Source organism: Bombus pascuorum, chromosome 16 (assembly GCF_905332965.1).
Source record: "Bombus pascuorum chromosome 16, iyBomPasc1.1, whole genome shotgun sequence".
Lineage (NCBI taxonomy): Eukaryota > Metazoa > Arthropoda > Insecta > Hymenoptera > Apidae > Bombus > Bombus pascuorum.
In genome coordinates this window covers 1816834-1840016 of record NC_083503.1, presented here as the reverse complement: position 1 = coordinate 1840016, position 23183 = coordinate 1816834, and the positions used below count along the sequence as shown (strand labels likewise).

The 23183-nt window shown below is 37.9% G+C and overlaps 1 protein-coding gene across 10 annotated transcripts in view; it reads left to right on the top strand.

Moving 5' to 3' along the window:
• The window catches only part of LOC132915224 (neurexin 1), a 622298-nt gene that overhangs the window by 413143 nt on the left and 185972 nt on the right, over positions 1-23183 (top strand). For 5 of the 10 annotated variants that reach the window (XM_060974982.1, XM_060974981.1, XM_060974980.1 and 2 more), the window contains one exon: positions 20879-20953. The exons of 4 other annotated variants lie outside the window; for them this stretch is intronic. In XM_060974982.1, the coding sequence (XP_060830965.1) occupies positions 20879-20953 (75 nt within the window). The remainder of the gene's footprint in view (positions 1-20878; positions 20954-23183) is intronic. One more of the 10 variants, XM_060974977.1, reaches the window with a different exon arrangement.

The window sequence follows — 23183 nt, the reverse complement described above, 5'->3', positions numbered from 1 at the left end:
ATTTATTGTTAATAAATTTGTAGAACCATATTGTTTTATAAATATATACTATCGCTCAAAAGTATCTCAACATTTGGTTACTTTTGATATTATGTTATTTAATTGTACAATCAAATTGATAGTATGTGCCAATATATAATTATTACGATCTGTATTATTATCTTATTCCTATGATTATTATTATCGTATTCATATGATGTAACAAAACGGTCAGAAAAAATTTTTTATTGCAGACCCTGTAGCCTCTAAGAAACGAATTACATAAACAAGTTTCTTCTATACTTATACAAAGACTAACATTATATTAATTGAAGCGGTAGCGTTTAGGAAATTTTCATAAAAATCGGGTACATATATTAATACCAGTGATGCGTATACTAATTTCCTGTACCTGTAAAAAATATATTTAAATTAATATACCTTATAACACTCTATTTTAGAAAATATGTTAATCTAATCTTGTTTAATATTCTGATCCTAATTTTTCGACACTTTGATGCTTCATATTTTTTAAATTTTCCAACGTTTTAGCATTTTATACATGACCACTTGATATCTTTGATCTTGGAACTGGTTCATCAGCTACGATTCTCCGATACCCTGATTTCTCGCTTTTCAGCTATTTGATTCTTTAAGATTCTCGCTTTTCACTTCTGAGCTTTTACCCTAATTTCGGTACTTGAAAATCTTGACTTATCTTTTTAACAGCTTTGGCTCCATCTTCTGCTATTCCAACGTCGATTTTAATTCGAATTCTTCTTCTACGCTGTTTTAGTTTCGCTTTACTTCGTCCTGTTTATTCCAAATTCTTACGTAAACATACAAACTCTGTTTTCTTTTCCGTTGCGATCACAAAGAACCATATAGCTCTTAACTTTTTACAAAGACTAAGAAATCCTTGAAACACACAAACAAATGGGCACGCGAGTTCCAATCTACGCATTATTATCAACAGTCGATCAACAAGGTCTCATTTTACGATGTTTGTTTTCGAGTTTTAGTTACCCTAACAAAGCTTTGATATTGACTATTCGATTTCAACCATCTACTCTCCATTTCCTGGTATTTCACGGTGCTGTTTCTCAATAAATACACAATACCCACCAGCTTCGTCTCTGTAGTTCAAAATACATTTTCTTCCGGGAGAAGAGGGGGCAACGCATCAGTCCGCGGGTGATCGATAATTTCCATTAAAGGGCGTGACCAGGTTGGCGGATTTAAAAAAAACCTTATCTTCGCTGGCCATCCTTTCCGGTGATTTATAATAATTAAGCGTGCCACGTATTTCTAGTCGCGTTTTCACGGCTGTTTCGATGGTTTCTGCGATACTAACGATCAACCATATTTGGAAATTAATCGACTAATTCAGAATGCCTCGCCTGCGCTCTTCGCCATTGCTTATTTAGTCTCCGTTTCTACCATAAGTTACTGATCCGCTAGTAATTAGCCTCGCGATGACCAATTAAGCAGATAAGGAATTCGACCAAGAGGTTATCGAATTTTTGAAGCGACTAATTCAGAATGCCTCGCCTGCGTTTTTCGCCATTGTTTATTTAGTCTCCATTCCTACCATAAGTTACTGATCCGTTACTAATTAGCCTCGCGATGACCAATTAAGCAGATAAGGAATTCGACCAAGAGGTTATCGAATTTTTGAAGCGGCGAGAAATTAAAGAAATTGTTGAAAAAAAGATATCTCGGGCGAGGAAATTATAATACTGGAATTATTTTGATACGCATGGAAGATGGATTTGTTTTCTACATTTCGTCAAAACGAAAGAAATTGTTTCCTAAGCAGAGTTCGTATTATCCAGCACGTTTTATAAAGTCCATAGTACGTGTCTGGCGGAAATATTTGTATTCTTGGATTTCAATTTATCCAAGAACATTGTAGCTATTCGTCTTGTCTATTATGCCTGGAACAATTCAATTATTTTCTTTGCCGTGTTCATAATTTCGCTAAGCATCGGAGAAACGCGCAGATTTGAATATTAAAAGGTCGGTGCGAATTGGAATTTATTGAAAACGGTCGGAACGTTCAATTAAGAGGTCAAATCGATGAATGTTCTTTGTGCACAAGAAATGAACTTTATTTCTTCCGTGTTGTATTTATTTAATTTTTACAAGATCTTCCCGAGAATAAGAGAAAGCAAGCAATGAAAGAATCTCATTGTTTCCACGTGAAAGGACAATACCAGAAAATAGCTAGTATTGGAGCATTGCTGGTAACTTGGAATCTTCGCAAATTATAAATCTGCAAATCCAGGGAATTTAAAAGAGTCATAATTATTCAGTATGCAAATTAATTCGCTTTCTTTTGAAATAAAATGCAAACTTTTTTTTACGAATCGCTTAATATGGATTTAATTTTCATAATGTTCTTCGTATCTGGACTCGATGGTAACTCAGCAGCTTCCACTTGAGACAAAGGGATCCAAATCTTGAGGAATGTCTCGTCTATACAATTTCATATTTTTCTCTGTTTCATCGTTTCTCCTGCTCCATCGAGCTCACCATACCATAAGGTGTCTTAAAATTTATAATTCAATCTTAGTTTGTCGGAAGATTTTTAATTGAATTCCGAGGCAAACTCTGACGTAATATCGAAGCGCACACCAACGAAGAATTTTGTCATATTTTTCCTAACCCTAAGAAGCAACCCAACGATTGATTTTTCACTCTCACAGCGTCAAACCTTCGCAAATTTAATGTCCGTGGACCGAACGAATCGATATCCAAATGCTGTAACAAATGTAGCGACGGCCAATACTCTTAGCAGCTTCTCAACTTTAATTTTTAAACGGATTAAAATCAGCCCCTGTCTAACGACGTTCCCCGTGCAATTATAACGTAGTTTCAATTAACGATCTGCGTTTTTAATAGAAACGTGTGTTCCCTGGTCTCCTCCTCACAGGCCACGGTGCAGGATTAGCATAATTCGTAAGGCGCCGGTATAGTAAACATTTGCCATTTCAACGTGCCACTTTGTCTCTGTTCTCTCTTTTCGTCCTCCTGTCCCTTTTCTGTCCTCCCCCGCCTCCCTCTTCTCCCCTCTTGCATTCCTTTTCAACCGCCTACATCCACTCGCGTGTTCTTGTTCCGCTTTCCTTACGTGTCCTGCATTTCCTTTGTATTTATTCGCGTTAATAGTCGTTTCCATTAATTTCCCACCGCTACGCTTGGGCGTATCGTTTTGTTCCTTCACTTGTTTCCCCGCTGTTTCTGCAGTGCCTTACACGCGCTGCTATTAGTTACACGTGTTCCAACGGATTCATTCCTATTTTCTCGTTTGAATAGCTGCCGCATGACGGCCGATTAATTTCTATTTTATTGTTGCAGGAAAGTTGCCGATTTAATGGTTTAATTGCAATTAGTAATCACACATCTTTAGGGAAATAATTGGCACGTTAGAATGGTAAACCACGTATATCAATGTTCAGAATATTTTTTTAAAATGTTTAGGAAAGTCATTTGCTTGTATCTGTTGCAACGCGAAAATCCTGAACGACCAATTGGAAATTAGCAACTTATTATTTTTTTCTGGCAAAATTGTGCTTCAAAATTGTTTATAAAAAGATACACGGGAGGATGATAATATGGTCAAAAATGTTCATTGTATTTTAGTTATATTATCAAGGACATCGACAGGAAGATATTTTAAAGTACCAACTTCAATCGTCGTTCTTGTTCCTCATTCCATGTTCATCCATATTTCGCAATTTTCCTATGTTACACGGCTTTCGGACGAAACACGTGGACAAATGGCGTGCTGACAGTTTACGGTATTTTCACACGAAACGGTGAAATCCTCGGTTGCTCGGTTATTCCGTAGTCGTGCGCGAAACTCCAAATTAAAGCGGTTTCAACGCATCGAACAACGTAGTTGGCGTGTCGCTGTCTATTCCGTACAACGTATTTCCGCGTATCGTCGCCTCCGTCGGACGTTAGCACCGCGAAATTTACACTTAATGACGTTCGCGCAACCATAACCGCTTTCCTCACCGTCTCACCGCTTCCTGCAATTTTCGCGACGCGATTCCACGAATGCCAGCTGCAACCTTCTTTTTAGAAACAAGCGTCGAAGTTGGGAATTTTCTTTGACGCGTTTCTTCGGTTATTTAAGGCACGTTGGTATTTGCAGTCATTTTTCATATTAAAGTTAGGGATACGATCGATATTTTGATTATTTTGATTCAATGTTAATTTCAAATTATCGCGGCGAAATTAATTACTCTGTGTTTTACTGCAAACAGGCGGTCACTGATTTGTGCTTTGATATACGTTGTGTTAATTTAACGAATTCTTGAAATTACTTGGAAAATTGCTCGAGTTGTTTGGCTACGTAATCAGGCAATCGCGTTACGTTAATTGCCTTTTATAATAATTTGAGAAGAGTTGAACGCGACGTCTTGAGAAATTCAATAACGTGGAAACAACGGAAAATGGAAATTTGACAATTTACGACCGTCACGATAATATCGTTACGACTGTCTCAATTTACTGAAACAATGGAATTGTCATTCTGAATTCGACACGAGTTTCGAGAATAACACTCGCGTTAATTCATCATTAACAGGCATATTATATGTATTTTCGCGGGACAACCCGTGGAAATTTCATTTGAGCCCCGAATATTCGAAATATTCCCTACGATGATGTAGAAATTTGAAACGCGTAGACACGAAAAAGGTAAAGGAGAATAGGCAAGTTAATTAATTAAAATTTCTCATATCGTAAGAGCTGTGAAACAGCGTAATAACTCTGTCAGGGGTTTGTTTCCTAAAAGGCTGATGATCGTGGCAACGACACGCGACGTAAATAAATTCGTTAGTGGATTATATTTTCGAGTTTTATTCCGTGCAATTAAGCCGGCCTCTCGAAAAGTGGGCGCGCGAGTTAATTAAGGGAGCCGCGCGAAGGAATAAGAAGGCGGTGGCGTTAATTAAAAGGATCGCAGACACGTTTTAGTCTTATGACGAACCTGATTGCCTGCCTTAACGGTCAGCAGGAACAATGCAGCGGTAACAAAAGCCTGGTCAGCGTTTTCTTCATAAATCGCCGTTTCAAACTCGCTCATACGGAAACGAGAAAATCAGAGATTTTTTATTAGGGGTTACTGCAATTATCGTAACGCTTTGTTCCTTTAAATCAACCGTGAAATTTCTTCAAGATTAACTCACTTAGAGTTACAGTATTTATGTGGCTTAAGTAGTAGGTATAGAACAGAGAATAATTTCTTGTGCACTTTTGTTCGCTTTTTTTCTTTTTCAAATATTAGTATGGAGAGGGGGAATTGTTCTTTTGCGTGAGATTTGATGCTCCGTCTGCGAGGCATTTATAATATTGGCATGGCAAAATGAAGCAAACTATGCTGAAACTATACCTGAAAGTAGAACAGATACGCCATTGGTCAGACAACCATACCGCCGTAAAGGAAACATAGAATTATGCTGTTTTTTAATTTCGTGGTCTTGTGCTAATTTTTACTTCAAGAAACAAAGCTTTCTACATAATCTGTAACAAGTTAGATCAAAAGTTATGTAATCGTATGGCTTGCATATTTATCTTTGATTAGATGTTTCTTAGAAAATGTACGAGGTTTCTCAGATTTTTGTATCATGAAGACGATTGTGCAATTTGAAAGGAAAGCCTGGCCTGTTTATTTCACTTATTAAAACTTGAGAAGCTCACAGCGCTCTATGTTTAGCGAATGTAGATTCGAAAAATCAATATTTCTCGCTGTGGAATGCAACTTTGTGTCTCTTTGCGAAGACGTTTAAGAAGTTTAGCTTATTCCTCTGAAATAACAACCGCGAATGGAAAATTCACGGTACGAAGCAGGAATATTTCAAAATATACATATGTATGACGACACTTATGTATGAGTTACTTACACGTAACGTTCCACACGTAGGAACGTTGTATTTTAAATGAAAGGAGGATAAATGAAATATCTCTGATAGAATGAAAAAATGAAAATATCTGATTCGTTCCTTCATTTCTTTTTTTTTTTTTAGTACTCGTCAAAATTAATATTTTCTCTTAAATTATCTGAATTAATTTGGTCGATCGATTTTTAGTCAATTGAACAAGTGAATTCCTTTATTTAATATATTAAACGTTTGTTACTCTTAAAACAATTGTTAGAGTCTTCATTTTAATATATCGCCTTATATTTTATTTAAAATACTTGTATCATGCTTCAGAACATTCCAAAAGCAAAATTCCCCAGGCGTCGAGTAGGACGCGAAACAACGTAGAAAACACCGTTCTTATTCGATGCGACACTAAATCTCATTTGCGAGCGTCGAAAATCCAAATTAATAATTCAAACAGAAAAACAACCGGTTTTGCGCGCATAAAACTCGAAGTCACGTTTTTAAAGGGTGGTCGCGCGGAGAGAGACGTCGAAAGGAATTATATGTACAGGGTGGTTGGCAAACGAAGCAGGAACGCTGCCATATTTTTTAGTATTGTCCTCGGCACTCGTATACAGCGAGCTCGTCGTCTCGAGTCTGCGAGATTCATTCTGAAGATACCGCTCATACCTGGTCGACGGTATTTTATTTAACCGGGGCTGTATATTTTCCAACTGGCTGAGATTTCTTCTCTGCCGCGCGAAAGCGTCCCGGAAGGGGATGAGGACGCGACGAACAGGGGCGGGAAGAAATATAAGGGCGGCTGTTAAGGGTTAACCCGGTTGAATAACGGCCACGCTAGCTGTTCCACGCGACGTGCAACCTTCATCTCTGTTCATGATCTCAGGCTGAAACGTGGTTTACGACGAATAGACGGTTGACAGCTGTTAAGACAGTAAAGCACACCACCGGCCAAACGTATATGATGCTAACCGTATGACGACCGAGTGGATTTCAGACGAAGCTTTCGCTGTAATATGGCTCTGCGCTTGCTTGAAACTCGCAGAGGGTCGCAGAATGAAAGAATTCGAGGGTTTAATGCCTCCATGAAAGTGAAACGTGTCACCGTTTTATGCGGTTGAATATTCATGGCTGTTTTATTTTCCCTAACCGGAAATTTAATCGAGTCGAACAAGGTATTTATTGGTATACTTACGTTTACTTATTAGACTGTAGCAAACGCTTCTTTAGTTTTACGAGGAAACGATAGATCCGCAATAGCTTCTCTTTTATGTTATTTTATTAAATTTCCTATGATTTCCTTGTGAAACAAAAGAAACTTTTGGGACAACCTGATACATCAACCTTTGACGTCTTTGAGTAATTATTCTTAACAATAAAAATGCTCGATTTAAATCCCTGAAAAATAAACGAGAAGGTTGTTATATAAATGCGTTAAACCCAACAATTGCAACGTCTCGTAATTGGTAATTTAATAAATTCGACAAAACGAACGCGGCTCGTTATTTCCTCTAGCTTGGGTGCTTTCAAAATATCCAACGATCCACTCAAGGAAGATAGAATTGGAAGATCATAAAGGAACATAACAAGTTCATTTTGTTGCATATTGGACGTGCCTCGGCGCGTGAATTGGAATGTCCCGGAGCCGCACGTTTGGAAAGGCGAAGATCAAATTACATTCTTCGCGAGGTCTTGAAATTCTGCCATTCTGAAATTTGATCCGTGCACGCTTGGAGATTGGCGCTCAAATTAGTAACGAAGCCGTGCTTCTCTTATCGGCATCGATATACTACATGGATCATATTACATGTTATGGTTTGCCTATACGTTATTTCCAGTCGTCTCGATGTTTCTCGCGTGAAGCGCTTCGTCGAACAGGCTCAAAGTTCGGCTGACGTTTTGCGGGACCTGCAATAACGGCTCGTAACTCAGCTCGCCTGTATTTCACATTCATTATCAGACTGCAGCTGTTACGTAACGAACGGGTCCGCGAGCTCGAGCTCGTGCTCGTGACGTACGTGCCACGAAATATTGTACGTATAAACGATACCGGTGCACCGCTTGTCCCTGTTCTCCATTTTTACGGGCTGTTCGTGCTGCTTCTCCTCGTGCCACTTTATACCCCAGTTCGAGCTCTAACTATGAGCTTCGGGTCGAGATGAGAATCTCGTTGTAACCTACAGGTTCGAAAAAGGCTGATAGGCTTTCGTCTACGTGATGGCTGGGAATTTTCATTCGTTTCCAGTTCGCTTAGCTGATAAATAGTGGAAGTGCATTTCTTCCAAAAAAGCAAAGTGGATGGAAACGTGAGTGGAATTTGAAGCCATTATTAACTCAAAATTAGCCCCATTAATAATTTAGCAAATTTATACTGGCTTATATTTGCATCGAATCTTCCACTGGTTTTGTTATTAATTTCAAGTTAACGCTATGAATGCTCAGTTATATTTATATCGTCGTCTGCAATGAAGTATTAATATTAAGTTGTATAATAAATAAGATCATAGGAAGCATTCTGATAACGTAATACTGTACTTATGTGTATTTAGGTTTCGTTCATTAATTAATTGGAATCTTGATATACCCGACTATTCTACTCTTCGTTTTAATATTTAGACGAATTTTCATTCGTTTCGAGTTCGCTTAGATGATAAATAGTGGAAGTGCATTTCTTCCAAAAAAGCGAAGTGGATGGAAACGTGAGTGGAATTTGAAGCCATTATTGACTCAAAATTAGCCTCATTAATAATTTAGCAAATTTATACTGGCTTATATTTGTATCGAATCTTCCACTGGTTTTGTTATTAATTTCAAGTTAACGCTATGAATGCTCAGTTATATTCATATCGTCGTCTGCAATGAAGTATTAATATTAAGTTGTATAATAAATAAGATCATAGGAAGCATTCTGATAACGTAATACTGTACTTACGCGTATTTAGGTTTCGTTCATTAATTAATCGGAATTTTGATATACCCGACTATTCTACTCTTCGTTTTAATATTTAGACGAATTTTCATTCGTTTCGAGTTCGGTTCGATGATAAATAGTGGAAGTGCATTTCTTCCAGAAAAAGCGAAGTAGATGGAAACGTGAGTGAAATTTGAAGCCATTATTAACTCAAAATTAGCTCCATTAATAATTTAGCAAATTTATACTGATTTATATCTGTATCGAATCTTCCACTGGTTTTGTTATTAATTTCAAGTTAACGCTATGAATGCTCAGTTATATTTATATCGTCGTTTGCAATGAAGTATTAACATTAAGTTGTATAATAAATAAGATCATAGGAAGCATTCTGATAACGTAATACTGTACTTACGTGTATTTAGGTTTCGTTCATTAATCAGTCGGAATTTTGATATACCCGACTATTCTACTCTTCGTTTTAATATTTAGACGAATTTTCATTCGTTTCGAGTTCGCTTAGATGATAAATAGTGGAAGTGCATTTCTTCCAAAAAAGCGAAGTAGGTGGAAACGTGAGTGAAATTTGAAGCCATTATTGACTCAAAATTAGCCTCATTAATAATTTAGCAAATTTATACTGACTTATATTTGTACCGAATCTTCCACTGGTTTTGTTATTAATTTCAACTTAACGCTATGAATGCTCGGTTATATTTATATCGTCGTTTGCAATGAAGTATTAATATTAAGTTGTATAATAAATAAGATCATAGGAAGCATCCTGATAACGTAATACTGTACTTATGTATTTAGGTTTCGTTCATTAATTAATCGGAATTTTGATATACCCGACTATTCTACTCTTCGTTTTAATATTTCGACGAAAGAAAATCTTCGGAATTTTCACGTTTATATATTTTACGTGCTCAGTTTTCAACGTACCGCGTCTCTCGAGCTACACTTTGAGCGAAAAGCTGTTCCTCGCCAATAAGTTTGTTCGTCACGCGTATAATAACCGCGTTTCTCTCTCAACACGAGCAAACATTGATATTATCGAAGATGGCACTGTAGTGGTTTCAGTACATGAAAACATAAAAATAGAGATTGTGATATCAGCCATTCCGACCGGCTTGGTAGCTACATTGTTAAACAATTCCGCGACAGCCCGATAATATTCATCAAAATTGGAATTCTCGCGGAAGACGAGAGGCCGATGTATGCGGCGCGCATATTTCTATCCATATTTCTGTGCACGCGTTTCGCATAGACTGCCGGCACAATCAGTCACGAAATCGCGCGAGCCTCGAGTTGTTCCAACGACCGTCGCTTACGTGACGTCCTCGAAAACGTTCGCGAAAATGTCGCGCTCGAAATAATTCGAAAATCTCGACGAAACTTTGCCGCAATTCCTCCGCCTCTTGTTCAGACTCCACCGGCGATGGCGCATCTTTCAGGAAGCATTTGAGACGTAGCTACCTCCACCAGAGCCAGTCAAGCTGACTTTACAAAATACGTAGTAGAATATTTTTATATTTACAGATCGTGAAAATTATATAGTAACAACTTTAATAATAACAATAATGAAGAATGTTCAGTACCGGAATGTTTGGTAACGAGAATATTAAAATAATAATTCGCTTTTAAATCGTACGAAAACGAGCTCGTCCATGTACATTCTTGCGGACTGTTTATTGTACCTGTCCGTAATCGTTTATTTTATCAGGTTAGAAGCTGCCTCGTAAAATTGTTAGAACGAAGATCGCATCGATTTCGGGCAATTTGAATAATCGGCTGGAATTGGAAACGAACGACAGTGCCGCTTGGAAGAGTTTAAATCGGTTTCGCGATTCAGCCACGAGATACGCAGCGGAGAATGTGCGACATAATTATTAAGCGGAGGAGAATTTTATCAAGAGAAGTTGGTTTAAGAAATTAATTCAAGTATAGAATTCTAGTAATGGAAATTACTAGGAGAGATTAGCATAATTGTTATTATTATGGTTTTATTAAGGAAGAGCATTGGTAGCAATTGCTACGAGTATAGAATTTTATTAGCAGAAATTGTTTTTCAAAGTTACAGGAATTTTGTAAATGAAAATTGTTATTTTGATTCATTGTTATTATTAGAATTCTATTGGGGAAAATTATTGCCGGTAATTACTGCGAATATTGAATTTTATTAACAGAAATTGCTAGAGGAATTTTCCTAGATTTTTATCAGTAGAAAGATTAAGAAGAAAATTATCAGATGGAAAATTAAATTATAGACATTACAGAGGATAGCAACGTCTAAATTGAAAAGACACGAAGAATCTACCATTTTTCCCCTTCAAACTTGCACGTAGAATTTCACACGCGCAAGTCTAATGTTTTCTTTCTTCGTCGTTCAATTATCGCAAGAATTTTCATTTTTAATACCAACCGCTGCATATTTCGTTCATAAAACCGAAAGGAGCGGCACGATTTAGCTCGTTAAACTTATCTTACAAAAGTATCCTATAAAATCTTATAAGGGACGGAGTGAAAGTTATCCTATGGAAGGATCTCGAGGGGATTTATTCTCCGGGGACGTGCTCGACGATGTAGCTGGCTAAATTGCCAGCCTGAATTCACTGTAAGGAGACTTTACTATCTTGATGATGCTAATTCATTCGCAATGGGACCTTATTGCCGAAGAAGGACCGTAGAATCAACAGCGATTCGTTACATTGCTCTGTCTCCCCTCTCTCGTGGCCTCTATGCCACGTCGTTCTTTCGCTCGCGAGTACTAAAATCTTTTTCGGCGGAGAATCCTGCAAGGGAATAGAATCTCGATGCGAAGGAAAAGTGCAAATGGCTCCGGTGATTTCCAACGAATACGAAATTAGCTGGATTCGTTGAGTAAACGATCGCGAAGGAAATCTCACGATTTTCTTCAATGAGAAACTCCGCCTTCTCTCTGGAGGTTCCCTTTTTTTGAAGAAATATCTTAATCGGTAGATTTTATAATTCATTTGCTATTGAAATTTCAAGACGTTTCAATATACAACGCACAAGATATACTCGCGAAAGATATGGAAAGAGGGTGGCGCAGGAAAATAATTGCCATTTTCAAGTAACAACAAAAATGCGCTTTAAATAGAAATGTCTTAATTAGTAGATTTTATAATTCATTTGCTACAGAAATTTCAAGATATTTCAATATACAACGCACAAGATATACTCGTGAAAGATATGGAAAGATGGTGGCGCAGGAAAATAATTGCCATTTTCAAGTAACAACAAAAATGCGCTTTAAATAGAAATGTCTTAATCGGTAGATTTTATAATTCATTTGCTATTGAAATTTCAAGACGTTTCAATATACAACGCACAAAATATACTCGCGAAAGATATGGAAAGAGGGTGACGCAAGGAAAATAATTGCCATTTTCAAGTAACAACAAAAATGCGCTTTAAATAGAAATGTCTTAATTAGTAGATTTTATAATTCATTTGCTATAGAAATTTCAAGACGTTTCAATATACAACGCACAAGATATACTCGCGAAAGATATGGAAAGAGGAAAATAATTGCCATTTTCAAGTAACAACAAAAATGCGCTTTAAATAGAAATGTATTAATTAGTAGATTTTATAATTCATTTGCTATTGAAATTTCAAGACGTTTCAATATACAACGCACAAAATATACTCGCGAAAGATATGGAAAGAGGGTGGCGCAGGAAAATAATTGCCATTTTCAAGTAACAACAAAAATGCGCTTTAAACAAAAATGTCTTAATCGGTAGATTTTATAATTCATTTGCTACAGAAATTTCAAGACGTTTCAATATACAACGCACAAGATATACTCGCGAAAGATGTGGAAAGAGGGTGGCGCAGGAAAATAATTGCCATTTTCAAGTAACAACAAAAATGCGCTATAAATAGAAATGTCTTAATTAGTAGATTTTATAATTCATTTGCTATTGAAATTTCAAGACGTTTCAATATACAACGCACAAAATATACTCGCGGAAGATATGGAAAGAGGAAAATAATTGCCATTTTCAAGTATCAACAAACAAAAATGCGCCTTAAATAGTTTAGTTTCTTCGTAACTTTGTTTGTATTTTTTATAAGAAAAAATATTACAACTTTGAAAAAGTGTAGGAATTTTTCGGACAACCTGATAAAAGTATACTAACAAAGCAGCCTGCTATAATCGTGAACGCTATCGTTCCATACCTAAACCCCAAATTCCGTAGCTTCTACTGGCAGAATGTACCTTCTCAACGACTCACAAACCGAGTGCTGTCGAAATTAGAAAATTCACAGAGATGGAATTTATCACGTTTTTGCCTGACGTTACATCGGGTCGACGAAAGTTCGCGTCGCTCTCGGCTTCGTTGAAACTCCGGCGCGGGCATTGTCCGAAAAAGTTACGCGTTAATGCCACTGTAAATCAAAAACAAATCGTGAAAAACACGCACGAGGTCGTTCGCAGGGACAAAATAAACACAGGAAGTTGAGGAAACGGAAAACCCGTGGGACGAGCGAGAATAGAGAAACAGGACGCGATAAAAAAAGCAGGCGGTCGCCATGGGGTGAAGGTGCCCGGGAAGAAAGGGAAAAGGGAAGGACACGAGGCATCACGGGCTGAATTCATGTCCGTGGCGATCGTTCGTATTTTACTAATCGATAATATACGTAGTTTTTGTCTTTTTTTTATTTTCTTTTTTTTTTTTTTTTTTTACCGCGGCTCCCGTATCTCGCCAATATGAGTCGCGGTAATTCAACGATTCACGTTCGTTTTATCGCACCACCAACATTTTCATTTATCGTCTGCTCAGCACGAAACAGGCAAACTGATTTATCCGCGTATCTTCTTCTTTGGATATCTGTTAATAAAAGCGTAACGAGGTACGGCGTTGATTAATCGTTTCTATCGGTCGAATCTTCTTCGTCGAATTTATCGCTCCGTTCGGCGGTAAAACGTGCGATATTGTTGAAGGGTTATCGTATTTGCATATGGCGAGCTTTCTGCGCGGACGCAATTAAGAAACGTAGAGTTGTTTCAGTATTGTTAATTATTTATACTCGGAATTATTATTATATTGGTTATTTATATTCAGTGTTATTAGTTTATTAATCTACTGTTTAAACTTTGAACTTTACTTCGATTGCTCTCGTTTCGCTTACTTTAACTTTCACTTTGTTTCATTTATTATTTTACTTGGCGTGATTTTTCGACATCGATGGTCCAACTAAATTACATTTACTTTGTGCTGGTTTTACTTTCCTGGTAAATTTAATTATTACGCAGGGGGGTGGGGGTGGGAAGCTTTACTTCATCGTTGTAAAGTAAAATATTCGAAGCTCGTGACGACGATGATTCAGCAGCGAGTGCGCGAATGATAAATCTGACTGGCACGGTTCTTCCTATGAATTAACATATTTAACGAAATAATTAATGTATTATAGCCATTAGGCGTGCTAGAAATTTATGGCGACTAGAAATAGCTTGGAAGAGAGATTCAAGATTAATTGGTTTCGCTGTTGATCGTCCATTTATCACGGTCGATTAATCGTGACGTAACGATACCAAGTATTTATCGTTTCAGCGAATTTAATTAGGGCCATCCGTAACAGATAATGTAATTAACATTTAGTTAATGGCGTTCAAGTAATTTGTGTTCGTGCGACGTTTCCTACCCACAGGTTACTTCGTACGTAAATAAGGGGAAATTTCACAAGCCAAAGGGATCAGTCTCGTAGACAGGAATTTAGTTCTTAAATAACACGCTCACCTTGTATAATAAATTCTACTGGTTCGCGTTTTTTCAATTCTTCTGTATTCTGCTACTTGCAGTTAAATTACTAGCAACCTTTATTTTACCTATTAATGAATTTCTACAGGACAGTCGTGACGCTATCAGTTGCAATTTATTATAATAAAACATATTATAATATATAAAAATATATAAAATGCAACATATCCTTGCATCGAGTTTTTGATATATTTTAATGCTAAACTGTGCATACTCGCGCTACGTGTACATTGTCGAACATTATCCGTTTGAAGCACATATTTATCCGTATTTATTGCTTGATGTAACATATAATATACGCGGTGTCCGAAATCGCGGGAACTTAATCTACAGATGGAAAGACGAAGAAAATGTTAAGCAAAGTCTGCGAATGAGCGCTCAGTTGCAGAGTTGTAAATATTGTAAGCACGAAGCGGGTAACGACGCAGTTATCGAGGCTCAGCAAAATTCCACCGTTGGTCGATGTAAAGCGCTTGCATCCGAGCGCAACAACGTGGAATTAAAAGTACTAGATAATCGCTTTATTATATTATTATATTTTATAACTATCAACCACGCGCAGTTGTTGCAACATGCTAAAAAGTATGCAATTACGCTGACACGATAATACAGTGACTTCTTTCTTCAACAACATTTCTTCTACAACATTTCTTCTTCTTTCTGTCTGTAGATTAAAACCTCGTACTGTAGCCGATTAAGTTTGAGACACTCTGTATATTACGTACATTATATTATTCACATGTACAGGGTGTCTCAATTTGTTCTTCTATCGGTCAAGATAAGAGCAAAATGTTATATGAACTTCATCATTGGAAGCATCGTACGACGAGTTCAAAAACGAACGATATACGAAATGAACTTATTGCAAGATACGAATAGACGAAAAATATTTGCATCTGCTAGTAGTCAGAAGGCCAATTTCAACGGGTAAAATAAACGAGAGCCTGGGAAGAATAATAAATTCAATCTCTCGCCGTTGCTAATCTTGTACTAACAGGAACGATGAACATTTTGAAACAACAGTTGTAATTGGAGTTGTAGAAATAGTGCGATATCCGCCGACTGCTACCAGGTGTAAGTATTCCTCACCTGTTCATACCTTGCACCGCAGTAACGCACGCTGCCACTCGTTTCGTATATCATTCTTTCTTGTCATAACTTGTTAACGATGCTTCCAATCATCTACGTTTATATGACGTTTCTTCCTGCACAATATACCGACAACGTCCAGCTGGAAAACTGGGACATCCTGTATATTCTAACAATGATCTTGTAGTCAGCAAAATACCACCACTTGATACCAAATGCTGTCTGACGACGGCAGCACGGTGATTAGCGCCTTAGGTTACGAACGTTCGGGACGCGGGTTCAAATCCCGACGACCGGATTGCGATTTTTTTCCACGATTAGTAAAATATTTCTATTTCCAAAATATAGCAGTATCCCAGCAGCGATATCTTTTATAGCTCGCAGCAGAACCTGTCTCACTATACACACGAGCAGTAGCGCACTATTACCACACTATCCCGGCCAGACAACACCAAACAAAAACATGTACACCTCACTTCCATTGTTTAACTTCTAACTTTACGTAAATTCTTCTATCAAGAAAAATCGAACGATTGATCAATCGGATAATATAGAAATTCCCAGAAAATTGAACGAACAAAGAAACACCGATGAATGTACAGCTTCAAATTAAATTCCGATGCCGGTTATTTGACCGAGCTTGTAAAATTAGTATCAATTTCAAAAAACGGTTTCTGCTTTCATCTCTCGTGGTTTCTCATTTCATTCAAACGCACATAGTTCCACGATCCAGATACAGTATCGAATCCGGAAAAGTCTCGAATGTCGGCTAATTTGAAAGTGTTTCTCTTTGTGAGTCGAGGCATAAATCAGGCGAATAACGCGAACGAAGATGAATGTTCGTCAATCATCGAGCCGCGCAGCGATAAATTAAAGGGCGGAGGGGGGGGAGCTCGCGTTAAAACGCTCGCGTGGTCGTCATTTCGGCATTAAACATACCGAAAATGGAATTATCGCGCGAAATAATACACGACCGGTACCGACCAATCGATAATTGCGGAATTTCTGCTCGGAGATCGTTGGTTCGGCCGCGACAATGGAATCGAATCATAAACCCGGCCCTGGTATTAAAGTAAATTAATGTCTCGACTAGATTGCACAGAAATGAGCGTACTCGAGTCTCATCGAGATTTAATGACGAATCAAAAAATAATTGCGAACGGGCTTGGTACAGCGCGATCATAATAACAATATCTGTTTATTACTCAAATTCCTACAACATTTTTTCTTCTTTCTGCCTGTAGATTAAAACCTCGTACTGTAGTCGAATTAAGTTTGACACTCTGTATATTACGTACATTATATTATTTACATGTACAGGGTATCTCAATTTGTTCTTCTATCGGTCAAGATAAGAACAAAGTGTTATATGAACGTCGTTGGAGGCATCGTTCAAGGAGTTTAAAAACGAATGACACACGAAATGAACTTACTACAAAATATTGTTATTGCAAAATATGAATAGGCTTGAGGGAATTGATTTTCCGGGGTATTTGAGTGGATGCACTTCGATCGAGGTTTTTCCGAATTAAAGCTGAATTAAAGGACTATGACTTTTTTCGTTGTGACGATGAAAAATTACATGGTTTGTGGATATTTTTGTATAATTGTCTAATTAATTAATCGTACAATTTAATTAATGTTATCGGTAGCTGCTGATGTTCTACTATTTCGTCGAATAAATAGAGCTTAATCATTGTTTTGTATTTTGCTAGAAATAGTATTTTATTTTGGATATTTTGCATTTTTGCATATTTCAATCTTTTTCGTAATCGCATAAACGTCCATAGTCTGGTTACGAGTATCGACAAAATTATAACCTCGTGAATGATAATGATTAATAAATATAGTGACAATTATAACGAGACACTGTCACTAGCATGGAAATTCAATAAAAATGCTTAAAATCTGGCGAAATAAATAAAATGTAATTACGATACGTATAACGATTTTAGTCGGCTTAAATTATCATCTGAATTCCCAAATCGAATTCCACGATTACATTTTATTTCCACGGCGTATTGATTTTTAATATTCAATTACGCGTGCATCGTGATTATCCTTTATTATTTGTTACGTTCGTTTATCCGTGATAATTCTTTATTCATCGCACTATAATAGCAATTCACGATCTTCTCGTTGCTCTTTGATTCTCGTGTTATCGTGAATTCATAACGGGTCTACATACATCGAACGAACGTTTTCCAGGCCGAAGATTTTGCTAATTGTTAAAGTAATCGCGATATGAAACAGCGATACGGCACAATAAGAATTAAAATCGGCGGCATTGCATTTACGTGATAATATTAAAACGCTGAGCCAAAGTGCGGGGTAATCGTTGTATAATTTCCTTTTAATTAACGTGTAAATTTTCGAAATTCACTGAAATACAAAACCGTCCTCCGATTTACGAAATATTACTCCGCTGACATACTTTAGTCTCTAAGTATTACTATCTTTTAGGAAGATTCACGGCGGGTCATAATTTACCCTCGTCGATTTCATCGCAATATTTTGTTCTCTGTGGAAGAAAGTGTTTGATATATCGTCCTCAGTAATTTTCTTGTAACTTGCTTGAGCAAATATATCTTCCGATTTTTATCGACGTATCACTAACTTGAATTATCGATACCTTGGAATATTCTTGAAAAATTATTTATGGAAATTCCTTGATATACGTAAAAGTATTGATATACGAATACTTGTGACTTTCCATTCCCAGTCTATGAACCTTTATGTAAATTTATATCCCTTAACAATGTGTACATTTTTTAGTATTACTTGCATACTATGGTGCATTGAAATTTTCCATAAATTCATAAACATCCTAGTAATCGTTACTAATGTCCTTCACTTATAAAACTATTCTCTTTGTTATTAATTACTTTCATTATTAAAATCATTTCTATCGTCTTGTATACGCAAAAGCGAACATTTGACTTTTCATTGCCAGTCTGTGAACGTTTATACTTTGGTGCATTAAAATTTGCCATAAATTCATAAACATCCTAGCATTTGATCATCACTAATGGTCTTCACTAACAAAGCTATTCTCTTCGTTATTAATTACTTTCATTATTAAAATCATTTCTATCGTCTCGTATACACAAAAGCGAATATTTGTGACTTTTCATTGCCAGTCTGTGAACGTTTATGTAAATTTATATCGCTTAAGAATATGTACATTTTTTAGTATTACCTGCATACTTTGGTGCATTAAAATTTGCCATAAATTCATCAACATCCTAGCATTTGATCATCACTAATGGTCTTCACTAACAAAGCTATTCTCTTCGTTATTAATTACTTTCATTATTAAAATCATTTCTATCGTCTTGTACTTTAACAAAAACCCGCATCATACTCATAGCATTCGATCCCCTGATGCAACTAATGTATTACGAAGTTGTTGCGACTGTAAAACGGAATTGCACTGTCCGCCGCACTTAGAGCGAAGAATAAAATTAACCAACTGTTGGTCATCGCGCGATACACATAAATTGATAGATTTTTGCGTTAAACGCAGATCATGTATCCGATCGGAATAATCGTCTCGCAAAAGCCTGCTGCGAAAAACATAGAATTTTAAACGAAAGCGTACAACTGCAACGATAAATTAGCATAATGGCGATGTGGAAATTGGAAGGCATGGTTAATTCAGAATTAACGCGCGCGCGAAATTCAATGAGCGGAATTGCAGGATGTGATTCGTTTTAAGGCCATAAAGTCACGGTAATTTATTCGCCGTTCAACGTACATACGTCAGACATTGTAAGCCGCGTGAAACGATGCGAATGTCGGCCGATAATCAAACGCGCGTTGGCATCTGGAAATAATCGGCCCAATAAATCCGCGATACCGTGAAATTCCCGCTATATTCCACTTCTCTTTTCGAATTCGTTGTCGGTTACAGCGACGCGGATAACGAGCTGGTCCGCAGCGATTCGAAGTTAGTCGGTCATGCGGCGGTAATTGTTGTTTCGCGAGTCTCAGCCGGAAAGCATCGAACAACGCGTGTCGATACTGAGGATAAATGAAGTTTGCAAGAAAGCAACCCTCGCTTCTGTTGCGTGGAAAAGTCGGGAAATCTGGAAAGAAAGAAGAAGCAGGGAAATGGTGGAATTAGCGAATCCGTCCAATTGGCAATATATCTCATGTTTGAAATTGCTAACAACATGGAAACATTATTATATTACGTGGCTACTGATTTATTTTCTTTATAAAAGTTTCATTGTTTATACTTATGTTACGTACAGACGTTATTTATTATACCTGGTGTTTATTTATTTGCATTACAGAAGCTTGATTTTTCATGTGTCTGAACATATTTAAGTGCGAATTACAACTCGAGAGTTCTGCTAATAACTGAGAGCGGTGTAATATCTCGGGAAATGCGAAGGATCTTGGGAAATGTTTCAGGAAAACGTTTTGGGATATTAGTTTCAACGGGTTTCAATTTCCAGTTCGATACACCGCGCCCGGTTTCATTCGAGAACAGATAAATTCGTCACATTGCAAGGTTTTTAATAGTTTGTTCCTCAAACTTTGCGTTTCCTTTAAAAAATTGCCTTTAACTTTTACCCAGAGAGAAATATTATCGTACAAAGCGAACTCTGTTAATAGAATAATTCCCTGCGACTTTTAAGGCGATAATTAATTAATTAACTAAGGCTACTATTTAAGTCAACTAGATTAGAAGCCTAATTCTAACGCAATTTTATCAGGAAGCATCGGAAGGACGAAGCAAACCATCAGCAGACTCAACGATCACTAATCGATCTTCTTTTCCAGGACTGCATTTTTTTTTAGGTATTTCGAGAATAATCGAAATAACGCCTTTCGTCAACGTTTCGCATTCCCACGATTATCCTCCTTAACAACCTATGAGCGTCGCGACGCGTTAATTATTCGCAACTTTCTTTCGATCCGTGTGCCTGTCTGTCGTTCGAACGAATATAACTTGTCCCCCGTAGCCAGACGAGTCGCATGGACCAAGGTAACGAGCGTATAGAGAATAAAGTTGAAAAAAAAAAAAAAAGAGAGAACCAAAGAGTCGAGGAGAATCCGAAATTCGACTAGCCGTCCAAAAACAGACGAAATTTCTAAAATCGATTCTCAATGTTGTTGCCTCTTGCGCGCCTTCGTGGTCGTGGTCGAAAATCGGGCCGAACTCACGCAATTGGATCTACACAACGGGTGTTAAGAAGGCTGCGGCGACAATAAGTGCAAGGCGACTTCACGGCGCCGTGGTTACCTTCACCAGCCCAGAGTCCCACCTGGTAAGCCTCAGTATCCAAAGCTTTCAAAAAAAAAAAAAAAAATGAAATGAAAAATTGAGAAAAAAGCAAGTAAAGAAAAAAAAATGAATCTAATAACGAAAAAAGCAAGAAAGATTGAATGAAGCACAACAGAGAGCTCGCAGCCGTAAAGCGCGCTCTCTTTGAAGCTGATTCGCCCGGCCACTTGATACGCACCTGTATAATTATTCTATATATATATATATACGTATATAATTGGCTAAATCTCACGCGAAACTTAGCTTTTTAGCGAGGAGCGATCACCAGAGCACCAACTTTTCTTCACCAACCACTCACGTACCCTGCTCCACTCTCTCTCTCTCTCTTTCTATATATATATATATATTTCTCTTTCTTTCCATCTTCTGTTTAGTTTCTTTTCTTTATCTTTTTTGTCGAGAGAGACTCGCGACGCGGTGGAAACGAGAGGAAATCGGCACGACGATGAAAAGTTTCCAGTTTCTCTTCCTCAACTGCCATCCAGTTTCTCGATTATGGCCTGCAACCCTGAACCCGCCCCCTAGCCCAGTCTGCTTCTCGACGACTTGAATGATCAAGCAGCAGCAACTGGGTTAGCTTCGGTACCGAGAGCACACTCGAGCGGATGGAATTTTTCCTACAGACCTTTTCCATCGAATTTTTTCGAACGGTCTACGATAAAACCAGCCGAATCGTGTTTCACTATAACAGCGTTTTAAAGCGAAGAATTACTCGAGTTAAAAAAATGATTAACACGTGAAAAGAGTCGATGGAACATTCCATCGCGAGTTGGATCGCGTCGCTCAATTCGGACGCCTTCGCGACGTCGTCGTGCCGATTTTTCCTCGCTTCCCCGCAAGCTTTCTTGTGGAATGGTTAGGAAGTCTGTCACGATTTGTATTATATATAGTTCACGCGTGGGGATCTTGCTCACGATCTTAAAGCCTAGCCTTCATAGGTATACACCACTGGTCACTGCACATGCACGCAATAATCTTCGCTCCTCTCGTTATTGTCATCACTCTCACTCATCTCGTCACGATCGCCCACCTCATCTACGTCATCGCCACGGACCTCGCGCTCGCGTTTCCTTCAAATGCAATTTCTAATTAATCGCGCGCTAAAGCAACAAAGAAGTTGAATCCGACACGCGTCTACTCGTGTCCATTATTATCAACACGCTACCGTCGTACAATACGAAGTCGATCGTCATCAAAGTATCTAGCACGAAACTGTCGTAACGGGAAGAAAAATCGTAGAGTCGTAGAGTTTGCGAGAGTTTTCCATCCGACGATCAATCGCTCGCGAAACGAATCGCTCGATGTTCAACCGACCGTGACGCGACGTGTATCTTAGACCCGGCTACAGATTTACTCATTTCATCGAACTCATCCTCTGTGCCTGGTGGAATGAGCGACTAATAAGCGTCTGACAATTGCCTTTAGCTCGATGCACTTGAAAGAATGCATGAGAAAAGAGGAACGGAACGAAACGCACCGCCTGCATGTTGACGCAACAAAATCTACGTCTAATTGTTCTTTCAGGACGAAAACGGACCGCGTTCCATGTGTGAACGCGACACGGACCATGTTTGTCCTTCGATCATCGGCTGGCCATCGTCATCCACGACGATTCGCACTTTTATTTCCATACACTTTGCTGCAACGCAGACGTTCGCGGTACATGGGAAATTGGGAAAAATGGAAGACAGCTTTCGTCGCCAGTTCTCGCTGAAAACTAGCCACGATACTCGCACCAATTATTGTCGGCGTTACCTTTAGTCCCCTGGTGACGATTCCGTTATTTTCGAGCAAATTTTCTTACCCGCGATGTGCAGACTTTTCTATTTTTTAATTGTACCGGTTCTCTACGGAGGAGAGGAAACTTTGTTACTTGCAACGCGCAGTAGTCGTAATAGGATCGGAAAGTCCAAAGTCGCTGGTTAATTCTCCCTTTGTTTTTCGATACGCAGCAGCAAGGCACAGTTCGAAAATAACGGTACATGTTGGTGACAATTTTTGCTGCAAAAGTAGGTCAAAAAAGTGGAAAAAAGTATCGAAGGTTCTTCGTTGGAAATTTAAATTTCGAGAAAATCAATTTCGTAGCTAAAGTATCTTTGCACGATTTTCTGCAATTAACGTAGACTTTAGGGTGATCGTTTAGTTCGATTACGCTCGATCACACCGCTTTAATTAAAATTCTCTGTGCGTAGTATATTTACGTGTGTAACACG